The 18,203-nt window shown below is 39.2% G+C and overlaps 1 protein-coding gene across 2 annotated transcripts; it reads right to left on the bottom strand.

The window, feature by feature from the left end:
* Positions 1-6,878: 6,878 nt before the first annotated feature.
* On the bottom strand, positions 6,879-16,028 carry LOC117766552. 2 transcript variants are annotated; one of them, XR_004614720.1, is made up of 7 exons: positions 15,597-16,028; positions 12,634-14,645; positions 12,173-12,266; positions 9,603-9,652; positions 8,939-9,006; positions 8,200-8,307; positions 6,879-8,105 (listed from the first exon to the last, which is right to left on the bottom strand). XR_004614720.1 is itself a non-coding variant. In XM_034593670.1 (6 exons), exons 2-5 carry the CDS (start codon positions 14,641-14,643, stop codon positions 8,965-8,967), a joined length of 2,196 nt encoding a protein of 731 aa, XP_034449561.1. In that variant the 5' UTR covers positions 14,644-14,645; positions 15,597-16,028; the 3' UTR covers positions 6,879-8,307; positions 8,939-8,964. The 2 variants fall into 2 exon arrangements, 1 of the variants encoding a protein (XP_034449561.1); XM_034593670.1 differs by having other exon boundaries at positions 6,879-8,307.
* Between the last annotated feature and the right edge of the window lie 2,175 nt (positions 16,029-18,203).

The raw sequence follows: 18,203 nt of genomic DNA, 5'->3' as shown, positions 1-18,203 counted from the left end.
AAGAGAAATGACCACGAATACATCGAGTTTATCATGCAGGAGTGTTTTCTACGTGCCCAGTCTAGCAAGACAACAAACAGATGCAGAACAAATGCAAAATGATACAAACCGACCACAAAGAGTCAAAAACAAAAACTGCAAAAAAGAAATGCAGACACATAACTACAAAGACACACAACAACTGACAAATGACAGAAACAATCACAAAGATGAAATATAACTAAAAACAGATGCACAGACAGACACAAAATTACACAGATTCAAAATTATTAAAGAGACACAAAACAAAGGAGACAAAAAGACACAAAATGATGCAAATCCAACACAAAAATGCAAAGTGTCCACAAAAAGGGACAAACAACCACAGAGATGAAAAACAACCACAAACTGGTGAAAAAAGACAACACACACTTATACAAAACAACTACAAAGGGATGCAAAATGGCCACAAAGAGGCAAACCCCAATGCAAAAAGACTCAGAATGGCCAGAGACAGAGAACTACAAAGACACACAACAACTGCCAAATGACAGAAACAATCACAAACAGATGGACACAAAATGACACAGATTCCAAATCATTGAAGAGACAAAAAACAAGAAACAAAATGATGCAAATCCAACACAAGGATGCAAAGTTCCCTGAAAAAGACACAAAAACAGACACAAACCACACACCTGCAGGCCCTTGTGCCTGTCTGTACATCCATAGTCAAACATGTGGACTGCAATGGGTTACAGATCCTTTTTTTTTTTTGCACCAGAGAACAAATCAAACTGTAAGAAAGAACTACTGAGAGTTTGTGAGTGAAGACAGTAACAGTAGATTGGATCATCAAATGCAGATCCAGTGTAAGTTTTTTGTTATATCATTATTGGCATGGTTGATTAATAATCAGGCTGGTTTAAAATCAGTTCAATAACATTTTATTCTGATGGAAAAAACTTAAGGGATGTCACAGTTGATCGAACGCTATTCAAAGAGCTAAACTATGGTAGAAATAAAGTAGCTATTGTGAAATACGCAAGACGACATCTAGCTCTTCACAAGGAGGCAAACAAGATTTATTTTCCAAGACGTAAACAACGTCTGTCATTCTGGAAAATATTCAGACTCGAGACTGCTCTTGTTTCATTTACTGTCGTGTGTGTGCTGTTGTCTTAGAGACTGGAGATAGTGTTGTTTGTTTTTGTTCCACCGGGACATCAGGCCCCTCAAAGCTTTCTCTCAGTTCGTTAAAAATTTAATCAGAAATTGGGCTGGAATTGACAGTGACTTCTCATTTTAAATTGATCAAACTGGAGATTTTAAGTCAGGATATCAACTTGTCAGAATGAAGAACATTTTCATGCAAAACTTGAAAAAAATCCAGATTAAAATCAAGCTTTGCTCTATACGGTCACACACTTATGCCCCAGTAAACTCACAATGCCCCTGGAAGCTGTAAAACCACTGAGGCGTGTTTTTAACTCGACTGCAGTGAGCAGCGTCTGCCTCCAAAACATAGCCGAAAGGTGAATTACATAACCACCAAAGATTGGACTAAATCTTATTTAACGTTAAATTAAAACGAGTAGATCAACCGAAACCTTCTTTTTTTATGCAGCGGACCAAAAAACTGCAGATTTGCACGTTACAAAGCGTTTTTTCCAGACTGATAAGAGAGTGAAGGATGAAAATCATCTTTACAATGTCAGTCCAACAAAACAAACCCAGTCTGCTTCAGTGGGAAGGACCCAAAGAGAAAAGAAACACAGCCGAGTGCAGCCGAGCTGGAGAGCAAATCATCAAGTCACCCTGCATGTTCAGCATAGCAATTACAGCCGAGCGCTGCTCTCACTGATCGCAGTGTTTCTCCCACCAACATGTTTACATATTCATCACAAGCAAAGAAGCAGAGCAGTTTGGTTCTGTGCATGAGAAATGGAGGATGGAGAGGATAAGGTCACTCCATGTTACCGCTGCTTTTCTTTTCATTTTTTCATAAAAAGCTAATTCAGGTGTGAGAATATGAAGTGTGAGCTGAAAGGAGGTTCATTTTATAGATAGACTCAAGGACAAAGTTTTACAGTAGCAATATGAGCTCTGTTGGTCGAGGCTGAAAAATCTCCAGAATGATTTGATGGATTCCAATGAAAGTTTCTGCCGATGTGCACGTTCCACAGAGGACGAATCCTTTGGGGATCATCAGACATTTTCCTCCAGCGCCACAATGAGGTTGACACTTCTGATTTAAAGAGAAATATCAAAACTTCTGGATGGATTGCCATGAATATTGGTTTGCTTTACGTCATGTCCCCTTCAAGTTAAACAAGTAACTTTGACGATTTATTTTTAATTTGCAACGACCAGGTCAAACCTTCTGCTGCTTCACCTCAAAAGGGCCCAGTTGAGGTGGTTTGGGCATCTAGTCAGGATGCCTCCAGGGCAGCTTCCATTGGAGGTGTACCAGATTGACTATAGAACTCAATGGAAGGACTACATATCAGACCTGGACATGCCTGGGAATCCTCCAGGAAGAGCTGAAAAAAATGTGCCTGGGATGGGGGATATCCTGAATACCCTACTTGGCTGGCTAATTCCGTGACCCAAGCCTGGATAAGCGAAGAATGAATAAATGAATGGATGGATGGATGAAACCTTTATTCATGCAATTCTTAATAACCGTATGCAGTAGCTGGGTTTCTCACAAGCAAGAATCCATCTTGCCAGACTCTGAGATATTCTTGTAGATGTAGATGGTATTTAGAACCCCAGACCGTCAATAAAGACGACTGACACGTCTCCACTTCCTCTCGTTGTACAAAAATTAAGCTGCCATCTTGCCAATTTGAAATAATTTGGAGCCAGACTCTGAATAGTTGTGATCATGGAGTGGAGCTACGTTATTGAACTCCTGCTCGACCAATTGCAGGTCAGTCTCAGCTGTCACGTCTCGTTTTTATAGCATCAAAACATTTTCTTAAAACTAAACGTATCAGAAACATGAACAGTTAAAACAAACAGCGTGATAAGAACTACCGACAATACAGAAACCATCTTTAAGATAAATGTGTTTAACATGTACTTTGATATTTTTTTGTTTGGTCCATGTCCCATTTGCTAACATGGAGGAGGCGCTGCAGCCAGACAAAAGGGGGCGATCACAATGATTTGGCTTCACTTTTAGGAAGCTGTACCAGCAGCACTTTGAGCTTCAACAACATATTGTGATCTGTGCAGCAGAAGGACTCTGAGACGTTTTGTGAGCTTACAAACATGGTTCACAGTTTTATCGACAGCGTGTACTTAATGTTCCCCACTCACTCATATTTCTGTATTCTAACCTCTGACGATTTTGTTTTTTTAAATATTATGCAACAAGACGGAGCTCAGAGAGAAACCTGCAGGTTCATTTGCATGTGTGTCTCGTGTCAGTTTCAGCAGCAGCGTTTTTGCACCGAACCTCCTGCAAAAGCAGCAGAGCTGTGCTGCAGAGATAGGGGAGGATTGTGATCGCAGGAGCCTGTCTGTCCCAGAAGCAGAGATAAGTCTGCAGCCTGAGCGAGGGATGGCGGAGGCAAAGAACTGAATATAAGTTAGATAAGGAGAATGGCGAGTGGAGGCGAACAATAAAAGAAGGAAGAGGGCAATAAAAGAGGAGCAGGAGAGAGGCTCCAGGTGCAGCTGCAGGCATAAACACTGTAATGGGATGACGTTATGGGAGCGTGTTCCCTTTTTCACAGCAGAATAAACCCAGATAGTCATTTTGACGTCAGAACCGGGAATGAATCACAGCCCTGAGAGTGGCCTTGTATCAACAACACAGAGCATCCACAGTAGCAACTCTGAGGCTACGCATCAGTGTGGTCCCCATCTTTTGGTCCACTCACAATCAGACGTGGAAGTGAGTGATAAATGGGCCTTCTGTTGATGGCCCATTTCTTTTCTTTAGCCTTTTTAAAGCCATTATAAAAACTAGACTATCCTCTCTCTCTTTCATTAGCCCATGTTGTATTTGCTCCATGTGCAATGATCTTGTGTTCATGATAAGCTTTTCTTTATTCATCTGATGGGAAACATTTCAAACTCCACATGTGGTTTTCATCCGATTTGGGAAAAAAAATAATTTCATGTGTTTCTGCTGTCAATTAATCTGTATACAGCATCGAACAAGGCCATAGTCTCACCAAGAAATGCGTTGTTCCCCATGACATGGCTCAGCACAAGAATATTAAAGGATAGGATGTTTACATGCTCAAATGTTCAGACAACACGTCACTTTCTCATACTGGTCATTGCTGCAGCTTTTCAGCCTCCGTCTGTAACATTGTCTCTTTAAGGCCAGGCTCCACTCTTGCTTTGCCAAGCTTTGTTATGGGGCGTGTCACATAACATCTCGATAGTGCGGAAGTATTGTCTGGACTACTGACAAGGTGTTTCAGTGTTTTCTGTGGGGAGGAATTGATCTTTTTTACTTTGCATACACAGAAAAAAAACCTGACATAACACAATAGAGAAAAGAAACACTGGAAAAACATGTCACCTTTAAAGCTGTTGTCATTTTCAATACATGCACTCTGGAAAATGGAATCCGAGTTTTCATCAATGTCCTGATCAGCATGAATCCTCAAAAAGACTATCAAACTAAATGTTGATTCCATTACCTTCAAAAACGAATAACCTCTTCTTCCATTTAACACTTAAATCTAAGTCTTTTATTTCAGAATATAAGTGGTATCAAGCTCAGCTGCAGTGACCTGCGCTGCCTGAACACTTCATTAAAAAGATGCTCTCTGCCATGGCAACAGCATCACCATGCTCACACCATCTCCGGCTGCCAGGTTATTTCAGTAGGTGAGAGCAGCGAGTCTATTCTGACAAGGTGAGAGGTGAGAAACATCTTCCTTGTGCTGCTAAAGGTTCCCAAGTTGAGTGAGAATGACGGAGACAAGCTGTAAAGGGTCTCCAGAGATAGGCGTTATTACTACGATGTGTTGGTAAAAAGACTATTTCCAACAATGTGGTGCTGTGACTCAAAAGAAGCGCTCGGTGTGAAAGTCTGAAAATATCCAGACACAAAATGATGCAGCGCACAGCTGCAAATGGCAAACAGCTTTAGGGTGCATTACGTCACCTTTAGGTGATGGTAAAAACATGGGAAAATCCATGTTTTAAGCCAATGGTTGCTTTAATTGATTTTTTATAATTTAATGAAGTTTCAAGGATTCAAAATTCATGATACATTCCTAGTGTTTATCTGAACTGACCCCAAGTTCAACCATTCTCAAATAATTTAACCCCCTCTGGTAAACATAGTGCAGCATTTAACAGATATTTCACGCAGGAGGCGGTGGAAGCCAAAAACAGAGCAAAAAGGGAGGGACTGCTGGACTTACAATCATCAGGTGGAAACAAACTTTACTCCAAATGAATGATAGTTACTTTGTAACTACTGAAGGTGTATTTACACCTTCAGTAGTAAATAAACACATTAAAAGTGAGTATTTGTCAATGTTGTGTTTACAGGATTATGCTGCCCCCAGGTGGCCAAAAGGTTGAATTGAAGCATGCACAGGGAAAACTCAATAGATGGTTATCCTGTTTACTCTTCAGGGTTTGTGCAGATTCAAAATGGAGATATATCATGTTAATGAGGTTAAGATGTGGTGGTGGTAGATACAGTTTAAGAGTCTAATATTTCCCTCAAGTGGACAAAAAAACCAGCAGAGCAGAGATCCAGATGTGGAAATCCACTAAAATGATTCAGCTCAGTCTGTTTGATCTGAAGGTTTTTCGAACATGGAAAATCATCAGCTCGAAACCTGCTCCTCAAGAGACTGTATCTTTGAGGAGGCATTTCAATCAGTACTGCTTACTGAAGCATTACATGTTGTCATATTTTGTCACAAGTTTAAAGATTGACACTATATGGATATTATTATCAAACGTGGCAGGTATTTCTTCCCCTTGTTTAGTGCCAGAAGTGTCTTGAGTTTGAAAACAAATCCCTTCAGGTGTTTTGTGATTTACCAAAACCCAGACAAACTCTCATCCTCGCAGTGAAAAACATGGTGTTCCTGTGTAGGAGCAGTGACGACTGTGGAAAATAATTTCGGCACAAACAAGATTAATGAGGCTTTTTCGGAGCTTTGAAAAGCAAACACTGTCAGCATCTCAAATTCTAGTTCAAGACAAAGACAGCTCAATTTCAATGACTTTTATTAAATAATAACTCCTCAAACAATATAAAGTGCAGGCATGAAACAAACTCTCACAATTTACTTAACATCTTTCTTTTTTTTTTAAACGGTTAGTGTCTGTTTATCATCTGTCATGTCGGTCCAGTCATGATTCATGAAAACTGAAATACAACAGATCATACAGAGGATGGACAGTTGAAGCTACAATCTGTGACTTCAGATCCACATGGCAACGAAAGGTTAGAAATATATTAAAAGGGCCAATTCACGCAAATCACAAATCCATATTTTTCAACTTCCAGTTTTACATGACCAGGTTATGTAATTCATCATCATAGACTCTAAATAAAGATGGACAATGCACCTCCACTTCATCCCACTTAACAGAAATTAAGCCAAAATATCCCAGATATGGTGGCTGCCATCATTTGGAGCCAGAGCCTGCAGAGCAGCGATCAGGGAATGAAAATGTGGTCGTGGGACCTTGCAGTCACATGCGCTGGACCAATCACAAGTCAGTCCCAGCGGTCAATCATAACGTTGTTCAACCTCACTCTAGCATTATTTTTGGGACTCATCATGTCGTCCATCTTTAAATACAGTTCATGTTAGTCATAGTTTTATTTACTGAGGATCATCCAGTGTAGCATATTTAACCTAAAGAAAATCACATATGTTTGTTTTAGCCTGAATAGCACTTGCCACAGTCAATTTCATAAGCATCCACAAAGCTGCTTAGGAATCATAGAAAAGAATATTTCAAGCAGATTTATTTTTGGTCACATTTCTTTGCTATCAAATAAATTCAGTGACAGTTTTCTGTACGTTCACTGGTACTTCAGTATAATCATAAAGTAGCTAAATGACAAATTGTTAACAAATACAGGATAAAGACCACGGCTATATTACACTTTCTGTTTATTACGGGACCCTGAAAAGCTAAAATTTGAATTTGTGACTGGTGATGATGACAAGATCTCTGCAATGAAACCAACATGGCTTAAACATTACAGATTAATATGTCGGTTTTCATTTTCTCAATTTAGTCTAAAACAATTTAAATATTAAATTTACAATAATTACCAATGTGAGAAAATGAGCTTGACTTTAGTTTCATACATAAAGGGAAAATAATCTGAATCAGATTACTTTTTTTGTGATTTGGTTGAAATTAACTTTTAACTTTACATCTTAAAACTAAAACATACTTAAAACTCTCAAACATGACATGAGAGAAAACTTCAGCAGCTCTGCCACAAAACAGACAGTTTGTTGGTTTTAAGTTTCCACGTCTTGTTCGCAGACGAGAATCTTAAAACTGACACCAAAAATAAATCAGCTTGGAAATGTTGAATTAACAGTTTGTGGTCTCAGTTAGTGATTGGATTGTTTTCTTTTGCAGCCCTACTTTGTGATTTAGACAGAAATCTAACATTTTTATATATAAATCTTGCTTAGTTCAGCTTTCTGTTTAATTTAAATAATTATAGTAGAAAAGGAAGAGCAAAGTCAACAAATGGAAAGTAAAAAAAAAAAGAAGTAAAATCATACTTTAAAGTGCTTGTAGCAAACATCAACTGTGCATGCATCTCCATGACTATCAATGATGTTATGTTTATGTGAAGACTGGCGTACTAACAGTGATAGAAAAGTTGTACAAAAACAGTAGAAAGCAAAGAAGTGGCCTTATATAAAGATATTATACTCTATACAACGAATTAATAAAGTTAATCTAAACTCTAATATCATTATTATGGTCAAATAATAAACATTATTTGTGACATGGCTAGTCCAAGAGTTGATCATCGAGAATAAATACACACCCAACCACACACACATTAACTCCCACGCACACATTAACTCTCACACACACACACATGATCTAGGCTCAGTCCAGTTGGTTAAACTGCCTGACTTAAAGACCTATGAAAGAACAGAACAAGACAAAGACACTTCTCTTGAAAACACTCAAGTGGCCCCTGGTTGGATCCGTCTGTCATGATGAGTGAACTCTTACCAGAAGGTTTTTCCTTCTGCTCGGAGCCAACACTTTAATTAGTGTCTAAAAAACAGCAGAGGTGACAGTCAGGCAGCTCACGTCGCACCCTGGGGAGATCTGTGGATCCTTCGGGAAGGAAACAAAAGAAAACTACATGAAACAATTATTTGATTCTCATGCTTTATCATCTATGACCTACGAAGATGTAGAGCTGAAACTGAACATATATATTTTGTTTTCTTATATAATCCTAATTTATTCAATCTAAGGCAGTAACGTGGGCGCACACAAAGTTCACGCTCATGTGCGACAGATTCCCAGTGACAGGTACACAGATTTAAGAGTGAGAGACAAGCACGGCATTGCATTGCTCAATTGCCACTATGAGGTCTGACTGTCTGCGTGGCTGGTAAAAATGTTATTTTTTTGCGGGAGTGTGAGCGAGCACCAGCAAATCGCACTGCACACAACAAGTGAGACATCTCTTACATTATAATGAATAAATGTAAAACATGTTTTGGTTCATTGTGAAACAGTGGCGGGACAAACTGGAATACAGCAGGCTGCTACCATCTAGATAATTAATGTTTCACACTGTATTTGTCAGATGTAGCCCACAATGAATTAATGAACTAATCAATATTCCCATTTACTCCTAAAATAATTGTTGTGTATTTTCACCCGATCGATTCATCGACAGAAGGTCTGAAAACGACTTTCTACAACTCCACTTGTTTAAGCGAGAGCTATCACATACCTCCAGTGCCCCGCGTGTCTCTGGCGTCATCTCTTGTGATGTCTGGTTACACTGGTGAACGCTTTGTTCTGTTGGACACAAACACATCATCTGGAGATAAATAAACTAACAAATATCATTTTCATGCTCTGATGTTAATCAGATGAATGCAGCATCAGGTCTTCTTCATGTAATCAACTTAAAACTAGACTGTGGTCACAAAACAAACCTGAAACAATCTCCCCTTTAACTCAATTTTCCATAAAACAGATCAGTTTAGTTTTGAACAAATATGAAATTACTGTTTTTCCTTTTCAGATCAGATGATTATCAAGACCCTGAAAAATAACCTCAGATCATATGTGTGTATTTCCTCCTTTTATCATTTATTCTGTTAAAAACTCGTCATTGTTTCTTTTACAAACATCAATGTTCATTTTAATCTGCAGCTGCTCCTCTCACAGGTGCAAGGACATCTTACTGTTTTACACACACACACACACACACACACACACACACATGCAGACACACGCAACTTAATGTGCGTGGAGGATGGCGAATCAACAAAAATCAACAGCCTAAAAGCGCATTACTGCCCCCCAGAGGCCTTGAAGCTCCTCACACAAACGACTGACAGACGTATAGAAAGCCTGTTTCTGACTAACAAGGTTAAAGATCCAGTTACCTTGTGCTCTGTACATCTCATGGAAAAGTTCTCTTCATTGAGGACGCAGCCTAAAAACACAAAGGAGGACACTTTAATAATTCAATTTGTTTATGCTGATTGAGATTGGCGGCCTTCATTTCGCCTGAAAACACACAAACACAAAAAGAAATAATGTCAAAAGTTCGGCTTTTGGAGCTGAACCTTCCTACACACATAAAAAGTGACTCAAGCTTTCAGCACTTTAAATATTTTCAAGGCCTCAGTTGACGCAGGTGGGCAAAGATTTTAACAACAAAAAGAAAACCATAAAAAATATATTTCAAAATAAATAAAGCATCGGTGCAAATAACTTTTTCATTTTGCCTTTTGGCAGAGCAATAATACACCTATTACACCTTTTCTTGACAGTTCCCATCTACTTTTCTTAACTGGGGCTGAGTATCACCACTGATTTCTCAAATCGATTCGATTCCCATTCACAAGGTCTCGATTTGATTTCTGATTCAATGCGATATTGATTCAGTTCAGAAAATGTAATTGTAAAATACCAATTCTGCTTGGATACGAAATAAATTCTCAGAGAACTAAAGCTGTAAACTACAGTAAAATAAATTATATTATTGATCGCAATAATTTGATAAACCAAATAACCATATACCATTTCATACCACTTATATAATGATAATAATATAGCATAATTATGCAAGTACACCCTTTCAAAGTGCAATGACCTAAAGATTATTCATTCTATTATTCATAGGAGCAAGTCATTATGGCATTCATGACTTGCTCCTATTAAATATATACAAAAACTTTGAGGTAAAGTCTGTGTTTGTTATTATGGCATTCATAACTTAAATAAATGTCATTAACACACACACACACCAGCTAAAGATTAGGTGCACAGGTGCCACCACACTCTGGAGCATTGTTAAAGATTAAAATATATATATCAACAAGCAGAAAATATATTTCAGGTTTTAATTTTATCCTAATATTAACTCTAAAGTTGGGCAACATTTGAATTTGATCAATTCTCCTTATCGATCGAACAACAATGTTTTTATCATTTTAAACATTAACTCAAGATATATAATACAAATCAAAATCCTGCAGACATTAAAAAATCTTAAATAATAGAAACAGATAAGTAAACGTACTTCGGCTATTTCAGTATTCTGGTGACAAACATGACTTACACATTATCCACATAGTCAACAAATACACACATCGTCCAGTGGTAGACACAAGAAGCAGAAAAAGCAAATGCGAAAAGGACGATACACTTGAATCAAAACATTTCAAGAAGAAAACAATCTTTTTACAAAAATGTGTGAAATTCTCAATGTTGAGTAAAAACAGACCAAAATATAAGCTGGTAACAGTGTTTGACCACAAAGTGAATGAAAAGAGACCTGGGAGGGGGACGCATTTTTTGGCAAGACAGATTTCATGCAGAAAATTGCATCCCCTGATTTTTTAAGCCAGGAAGACAATTACATGTATGAAATTCTAATTGTGAAGTCAAAACAGCCCAAAATATTAGAACGAGTTGGAGTTTACAAACTACTGAACTCACTTTAACTAATAAACACCAACACGTATCACAAGTTACTAGGACGTGGTCAGTACATAAAGTATAAATGTATAGCCCATATTCACAAATCCCAATTAGTCTCCTAGGGCTTAACAAGGTGCGACATCCTTTCCTTAAAATATTGAAAAATTTGTTATCAAAATTGTGTGTGCGCTCAGTACAACACAGCCAGGACATCAGTGTTAAAGTGACATGTGATTATCAGTCCATGTGTGAAGAGGGACAGAGACGAGCAGACCCACACTCCTGCAGACAGAAGATAAGTTTCCACCAGCAGATTATGATGCTGTGTTTTAACCTCATTGCTGCAGAAGAAGCAACGCCCCATTTATCCAGGAACATAAATATGAATTCATCAGGTTTTTATAAAGATCAGTTCTATGTGTGAGTGATTAAAAAACATCAGAGGAGCAGAGCCACTTGTTGAAAAATCAGCCATCTGCAGTAATATAGAAAATTGTGAAGGTGATACATTGAAAAGCATCGAGATGCGTTTGTGCATTCGAATCGTGATCGAATCGAATCATGAGGCTGGTGAAGATGCAGACCTCTAACCTATAGTCTCTCTCACAGACAAGCAGAGCAAACTGAGATCATTTAAGATAACAGTTTCACGTTGGTCTCTTCCGGTCAACATCTGTATGCATCTGTATAAATGTTTTAAACAATTTGTAATATTTTAGTATACATAAGACTATTAACATCTTCAATTTGAGATTATTGAATTTCAGACATTTTAAGACCTAACAGAAACACTGACATTATTATGAGCAGCAGCAGTTCAGCGAGGAAGCCATCATGTCAGACAAGCAGTGAAGCGTGTTGAATTTAGGAACAGAGCAGAACCGAAGTTTGACATTTAGGATTTTCGGTTCCCAGCTATAATTCTAACACAAACTTTGTCATGAGACTTTCCTTGAAAAAGATCACTTGCTCTCAATGGCTTATCCTTGTATGAACAAAGGTTTGTTTGAATGAATGAATGCTGTACCTGACTGAATGGCACATCTGTAGTGATAGTTTCTGGGACAGCCCTTCTGGAAACAGCCCATTATTGCACCTGTTTGTTGGCAGGTTGAACAAACCTGAGATAGAGAAAAGACCAAGTGAGAAATAAAACAAACACAGCGTCTGTTCTTTCCTATTTATTTTTACAGTGTTGGGTCAGTGAAACTATTTTTAATCCTGATAGAGACTCAAGATTCAAACTTTAAATTATTGTTATTATTTCTTTCATTTTTACTTAAGCACTATAAATAATGTAACTATGATTATTTCATTAAAAAAAGGTGATGGCAGTAACATTTACTTACTAAAAACTAATATTTGAGCAGAAATTGCAAATATTAATGATTCCAGAAACTTAAATGCCAATATATTTATGATGTTCCCCATTTTCTTGCAGACTAAACTGGCCATGAAAACAAACAAAAGTTTGTTTGTGTAACTCACTGCTTCCTGTGCGAGCCGGGCCGCCTCCTCTAACCCGTAGAGCTTTCCTCTGACGAGGAAGACGCTGGCGGACCAGATGCCGCAGTCCTCATGGATCCAGCACTCATCCATATGAAGAGGCAACTTTGGGAGTGAGTCATGGTCACTGTCGAGCGAACATCTGACGGCAGGAGAGCGGTTGTGACCATCACAACCCCCGTCTGAGGAATTTATTGAATGGCTATTAGCGAGTCCATGCGAGTCGTCTTCCTCTTTCTGCTCAGTCCTGCAGCTCTGGCCATTCAGAGACGAAGTGGTGGAATAGTACGGGCCGTGAAGGTCCCCGAGCCCCATGACGTTGGCCGTCTGACCACACAGGCTGCATGACAGTGTGGCCTGACACCTGCTCTCTGAGCCGGGCCGACCCAGCTGGAAACAGGAAGTGCTGGGAACAAATCCAGACAAAGACATGGCGGCTGTCCGCTGCTGTCTCCCTCGGCTGCTCCGCACGGTCGCCTCCTCTTCTTGATAGTTGACAACCGTGCACATCCTGTGCGCCATGTGAACGAAGGGACAAAACCTGTCAGATTTCTTGTCCTTTTTCTCCCCTTTGACTTTTGCATATTTAAGCATGATTTCTGGCTCTCTAGGAGAAAACAGAGCAGAGGGTCCAGTCTGAGTTTGTCTTTTTCTCTTTCGTCTGGTGACAGTTTTTTTGTTTCCTGACACACTCCTGCAGGATGAGCTCTTTTGGTCCTGCTGTGGAGAGATTCTGAGTTTTTGCTTCTGTTTTGTTCGACTTAACGTTTTTGTTTTGTGAATGGTGAGTGGCTTCTTTTGCTTGATGCATTTTGTGTACGAAGCTTTAAGGCGAGGCTCCGGCGCCCTAGGAGGGGATTTCCTCTCTGTCCGAGCTTCCACATCAGACTCGTCTGAATTACTGCTCACTCTTTGGGAAACATTTGGCTGTGACACCGACTCGTCTACCTGTAGGCTTGACGACCTCACCGCGAACTCCATCATATCATCTGAATCACAACTTTCATTGTAAATACCCACTGCGTCGTTTTTGGCCTGTCTCCTTAAACTGTGCCGAAACACACCATAAGTGAACTGGGGCGTGTCAGACAAAGATTTTCTGATCCTGTTGCTACGGCGTACTTCTTTAGGTAGGGTTAGGTGAGGGGGAGTCTTTTCCCCCTCACTCTGAGGTGGAGTTGGTCTCATCGTGCTCTTCTTACAAGACAGGTTTTTCTTGTAAGGAAAGTTGCAGCTTTTTTTCTTGTCATTAGTGACTGAAACTTCGATAACATCGCTGTCATCACTAGTAATATCAACAGGAGATTCAGCAGGGTTGCCGTAGACGGCACTGAGGTCTGACAGGAGGACGACGGGCCTTGTGTGATGAACAGGAATGTCGACTGAGCTGTCTGAGGAGTCTTCTGAGTATGAGCTGTCAGGGCTGGGCGAACTCAAAGGCTGAGGTAGGTGATAGCAACCTCTCCCTTCATCCAATGAAGACACAGCCGGCGACAGAGGCTCCACAATGTGCCTCACACCATCTTGGATGAACGGACTGCATAAGAGTGGCTCCTTCGCAGAGGAGACAAGGAAAATAACATCAGAGCCGCTGTCGCTCTCCTCTCCGCCACTGCTTTCAGGAACTGGGCCGCTGATCTGGTCGGGCTCGTAAAAACCCGGATGCCACAGGTTGCCATGAACTCTGTCATGGTACAGATCGAGTCCTGGAGCGAGGGTGGAATTCATGTAGTTACCTAAAGCCTCAGATCCCTGCTCCATGTCTCTGCAGTGGACGGGTGCTCCTGGCTGCGTGGAGAGAGGATTGAAGGATGACGCTGCTCTGGATCTGTATGAGGAGGTGATGTCTGCGCTGCAGCTCGGCGGCCGTCGGTGGTACCACTCCGGCTTCTTCGCCAGGTCCATGGCTTCAGTGTGGCTGCGGGTCAGGGGCTTGTAGCTCTTTGACAGGTCCATTGCCATGAGAGATGGATCCTGTGAGGACACTTCCATCACTGCAAAACACAAATATTAACATTATTGTGATGTACCATCTCATGATGCTTTCTTATAGACGGATTATGAGAGATTATGTCCCTGGAGATTATTTTTCCACTAAATGATAGATTCTATAAATCACTGATCATTTTAAAGCTGTAACCCTGACAGCAACATCTTTCCTAGAGCTGCAATGATTTGTTGACAGAGAAAATCTACTTTGGTTTGTTAGTCACTTCAATTTGCTGCTTTGCTTTTTGGTGATAGTAGGATTAAAAATCATTGAGTTTCAGACTCTTGATTAGACAAGGATGTACTTGAATGAATGACCATGAATAACTTGCCTTATACAATTTGAATTAGTTGTTCTATTAGTTATGAATTATTCATTTTTGCAACATTAATATTTAACTGTTTAGAAATTACACTTCCCTATGAATGTTTTTCTTACGATAGTGCTAATATAACTAAAACGACAATAAACATCTATATCCTGAGTCCGAATCAATTAATTGATAAATCATTTGACAGAAAAACGACACATAATAATACATTGATAATAATTCTTGACATTTGCTGATTAATTGTCCCTCAAATTTCTTTACTTATCATTATAAAACAGTGCAAAACACACAACTTATATAAAAAATTACAATACACAAAAATATTAAAAAACAATATAAATATTAAAAAACAATATAAATATTAAAAAATTATATTTAAATTGGTTCAAAATAAAAATTGAAACCTGATAACACACAATAATACAGAGAATAAAAAATAATACCCTCAGTTGAGTTGTTCATTTTTTCATCAATCAACTAATCGATTAGGTGCACATCAAACAGGTAGGCCCGCCTGTATTTCCCTCCATGAGTGATGTCAACGGTAATAAAATACCATGAATGATAAAACCCTGAGCAGCACATGCAGCCTGCAATAAAAAGTGGGTCAAAGTGAAACCGTACCCCTCTGGTGACTGCGGTTCGGATGGTCGACCCCCGCGCTGCAGGATGTCCCCGTGCCCCTGAAACAGCTCTGGTAGACGGGTTAGCTAACACACCTCTCCGGGCCCATCGTCACCAGCACTGGATGTAAACAAAGGCAGCGGCGGCCCGGGCTCATGCTAGCAGGCTAGTTAGCCTCAGTCCGGCTCAAGCTCATTCAGGACGGAGACGAAGCGCGACGCGACACCGAGCGAGGAGCAGTTTTAAATCGGGCCCACAGGTGTAAACAGGCTCCTGGTTAGTGTTGGTATTTTAAAGTTGTCATCATGGACACCGTCTTCCTGCACTGTCAAGTTACAGCGAAACAACATGGAGGGTACCGGAAGACAACCACGTGCCTTCAAAGTAAAAGCTCGACGTCTTCTTGTCTAACAACAACTACCATTACTACTTCTTCTACTACCACTAATACCACCACTACTATTACTACTACTACTTCTACTACTACTATGACCAACATCATTACTACTACCACTACCACTACCACTACTACTACTACTACTACTACTACTACTAATAATAATAATCATGTATTCTGTTTACAATGTGCATAATATTATTGTGTTTGTATTGTATCTTTACTTATGTATCACTTTTATTACTGAGTTTGTGATGTATTTTTACTTTGTCACTATACTATTTGTAAAAATTATGATTTCTTCTTCTACTTATAATAAAATGTTGCTGCATGCATGTGGTACTGTGAACTATATCATACTGTGGTTAAGTATTTAGAAAGAAACCTGATTAAACCTGAGTAAAATGTTATATTTTGCAAAAAAGTTGATTGTGACTCCTTCTCCATTGCAGAATGTTCCACAAAACAAAGTTGATTTATATCCGTCGAAGCTATGAGATCTTTTCTCTCATGTTCTCAATGAAGAACAACATGTGCCAACTACTCTGTTCTTCTCTTCTTTATGTTTTCCAAATGTGACTAATGTGCTGCTGAGTCCTGTTTGATCAGATCTGACTCTGGTTGTATTTATTGTCTAGTCTTTGCCAAGTTCACTGTCACATCAGAATGCTTCTTTTTTGTGGTTTGCTTTGCTCCTGATCTTCTGCTAATTCATTTCTTTTGATTCGTACATGTGCTGGTGTCTGGAAACACTCTCCATCTATTTTGTCACAGTCTAGTTGGTCTGGTCTGAGAATGACTATAATTTTAAAAGGCTAATGAGGAACCTGAACTTAATCAGAACTAACAACTAAGAGCATCTTCTTCTTTTTCTTCTCACAGTATAGCTCCCCTGTTACATTACTCTACCAGTGGGTGCAACCACCAAAGACTCTTTACATCTTCTACTAATGTACATTTCCACTATGTTTTAATGATCTACTGCTGCTACTGTTATAATAATGATAACTATGTGTGTATTTTCTGCCAATTTAAATCATAAAAACATTATTTTGGACAATAATTACAAGTTTTTGACAATTTTAAAGTCAAACTTGAGCTAGTTGAGTCTGTCTTTAAAACAGCAGTTGTGTCATTATATATTAGATCAACTTTGATTAAATAACATTCATATAAAATACCACTGGGTCAAAACAAACTTTGAAACTCAGTGCTGACAGTATGTGACCAACTGATTTTGGTGTTTAAGTTACTCAACATATGCAGGTAGTGAATAATGTATGTTTAACTTTAACTTTACCTACAATATGTGTCTTATACAGCATATGGCATTTTTTAAACATTTCTTTAAATTCATTTCTTAATTTGTTTTCAATCTCAATATTTTATTTCATTTAGTATTTTTGTACATTGCAATGGAACATGTTACATTAAAAACAGGTTAAAAACCTGTCTCTGATAACCCTAATCAACCTGACGTGTAGCATGATGACAAACAACAACACAAAGAAACAGAACATTATTGGTTTAATCTGCCAAATTCAATTAATAAACATTTCGAATTAATTACGTTGAAGTGTAGAAATATAAATTACAGTTTGTGTTTGATGGATAAAGTTACCTGCAGGAAACAGGTTTAATTTAAACTAGGGCTACGTTGTAGCACTAACGGGCCCGAGCACAGGCATTTTGAAGCCTGTTGCGGTTAGTGGAGAGCGCGATCAATGACCAAGCGCACGTCTCTGCGTTGCATGCGTTTTGCGCACTGCAGCAAGGACAAACGCTTCACTTCCTGCCTCCGTCACGCGATGTCGATCCTTGCCTGCTAATTGCTCATTACGGTCCACGCCATCAATTGCACATCACACTGTGAAAATGTTATGTAAATTGAATGATAGTTGTAAAACAAAGCTTATTTCCTGTTGCCAGTAGGTGGCGCCATCAGTATTATTACATACAGACTAATAGATCTGTTCAAGTAGGGGCTCTGATGTAGCGTGAGCAATTTTGTGTCAATTGGACAATGTTACAACAACTTAATTATCACACTGATCAATCGGTGGCGCTATGACCCTGCACTAATATTAATATATGGAGCTGTTCAGGTCAGGATTGTGATCATAGGTCAGTAGTTCGGGGCCGGTTGGATAATGCAGAGTGGATTCACAAAGTACTTCCTGTTTCATGGCGAATCAGTAGGTGGCGCTATG

This window comes from Hippoglossus hippoglossus, chromosome 8 (assembly GCF_009819705.1).
Source record: "Hippoglossus hippoglossus isolate fHipHip1 chromosome 8, fHipHip1.pri, whole genome shotgun sequence".
In the NCBI taxonomy this organism is placed as follows: Eukaryota; Metazoa; Chordata; class Actinopteri; order Pleuronectiformes; family Pleuronectidae; genus Hippoglossus; species Hippoglossus hippoglossus.
This window is presented reverse-complemented; position numbering and strand designations above follow the sequence as displayed.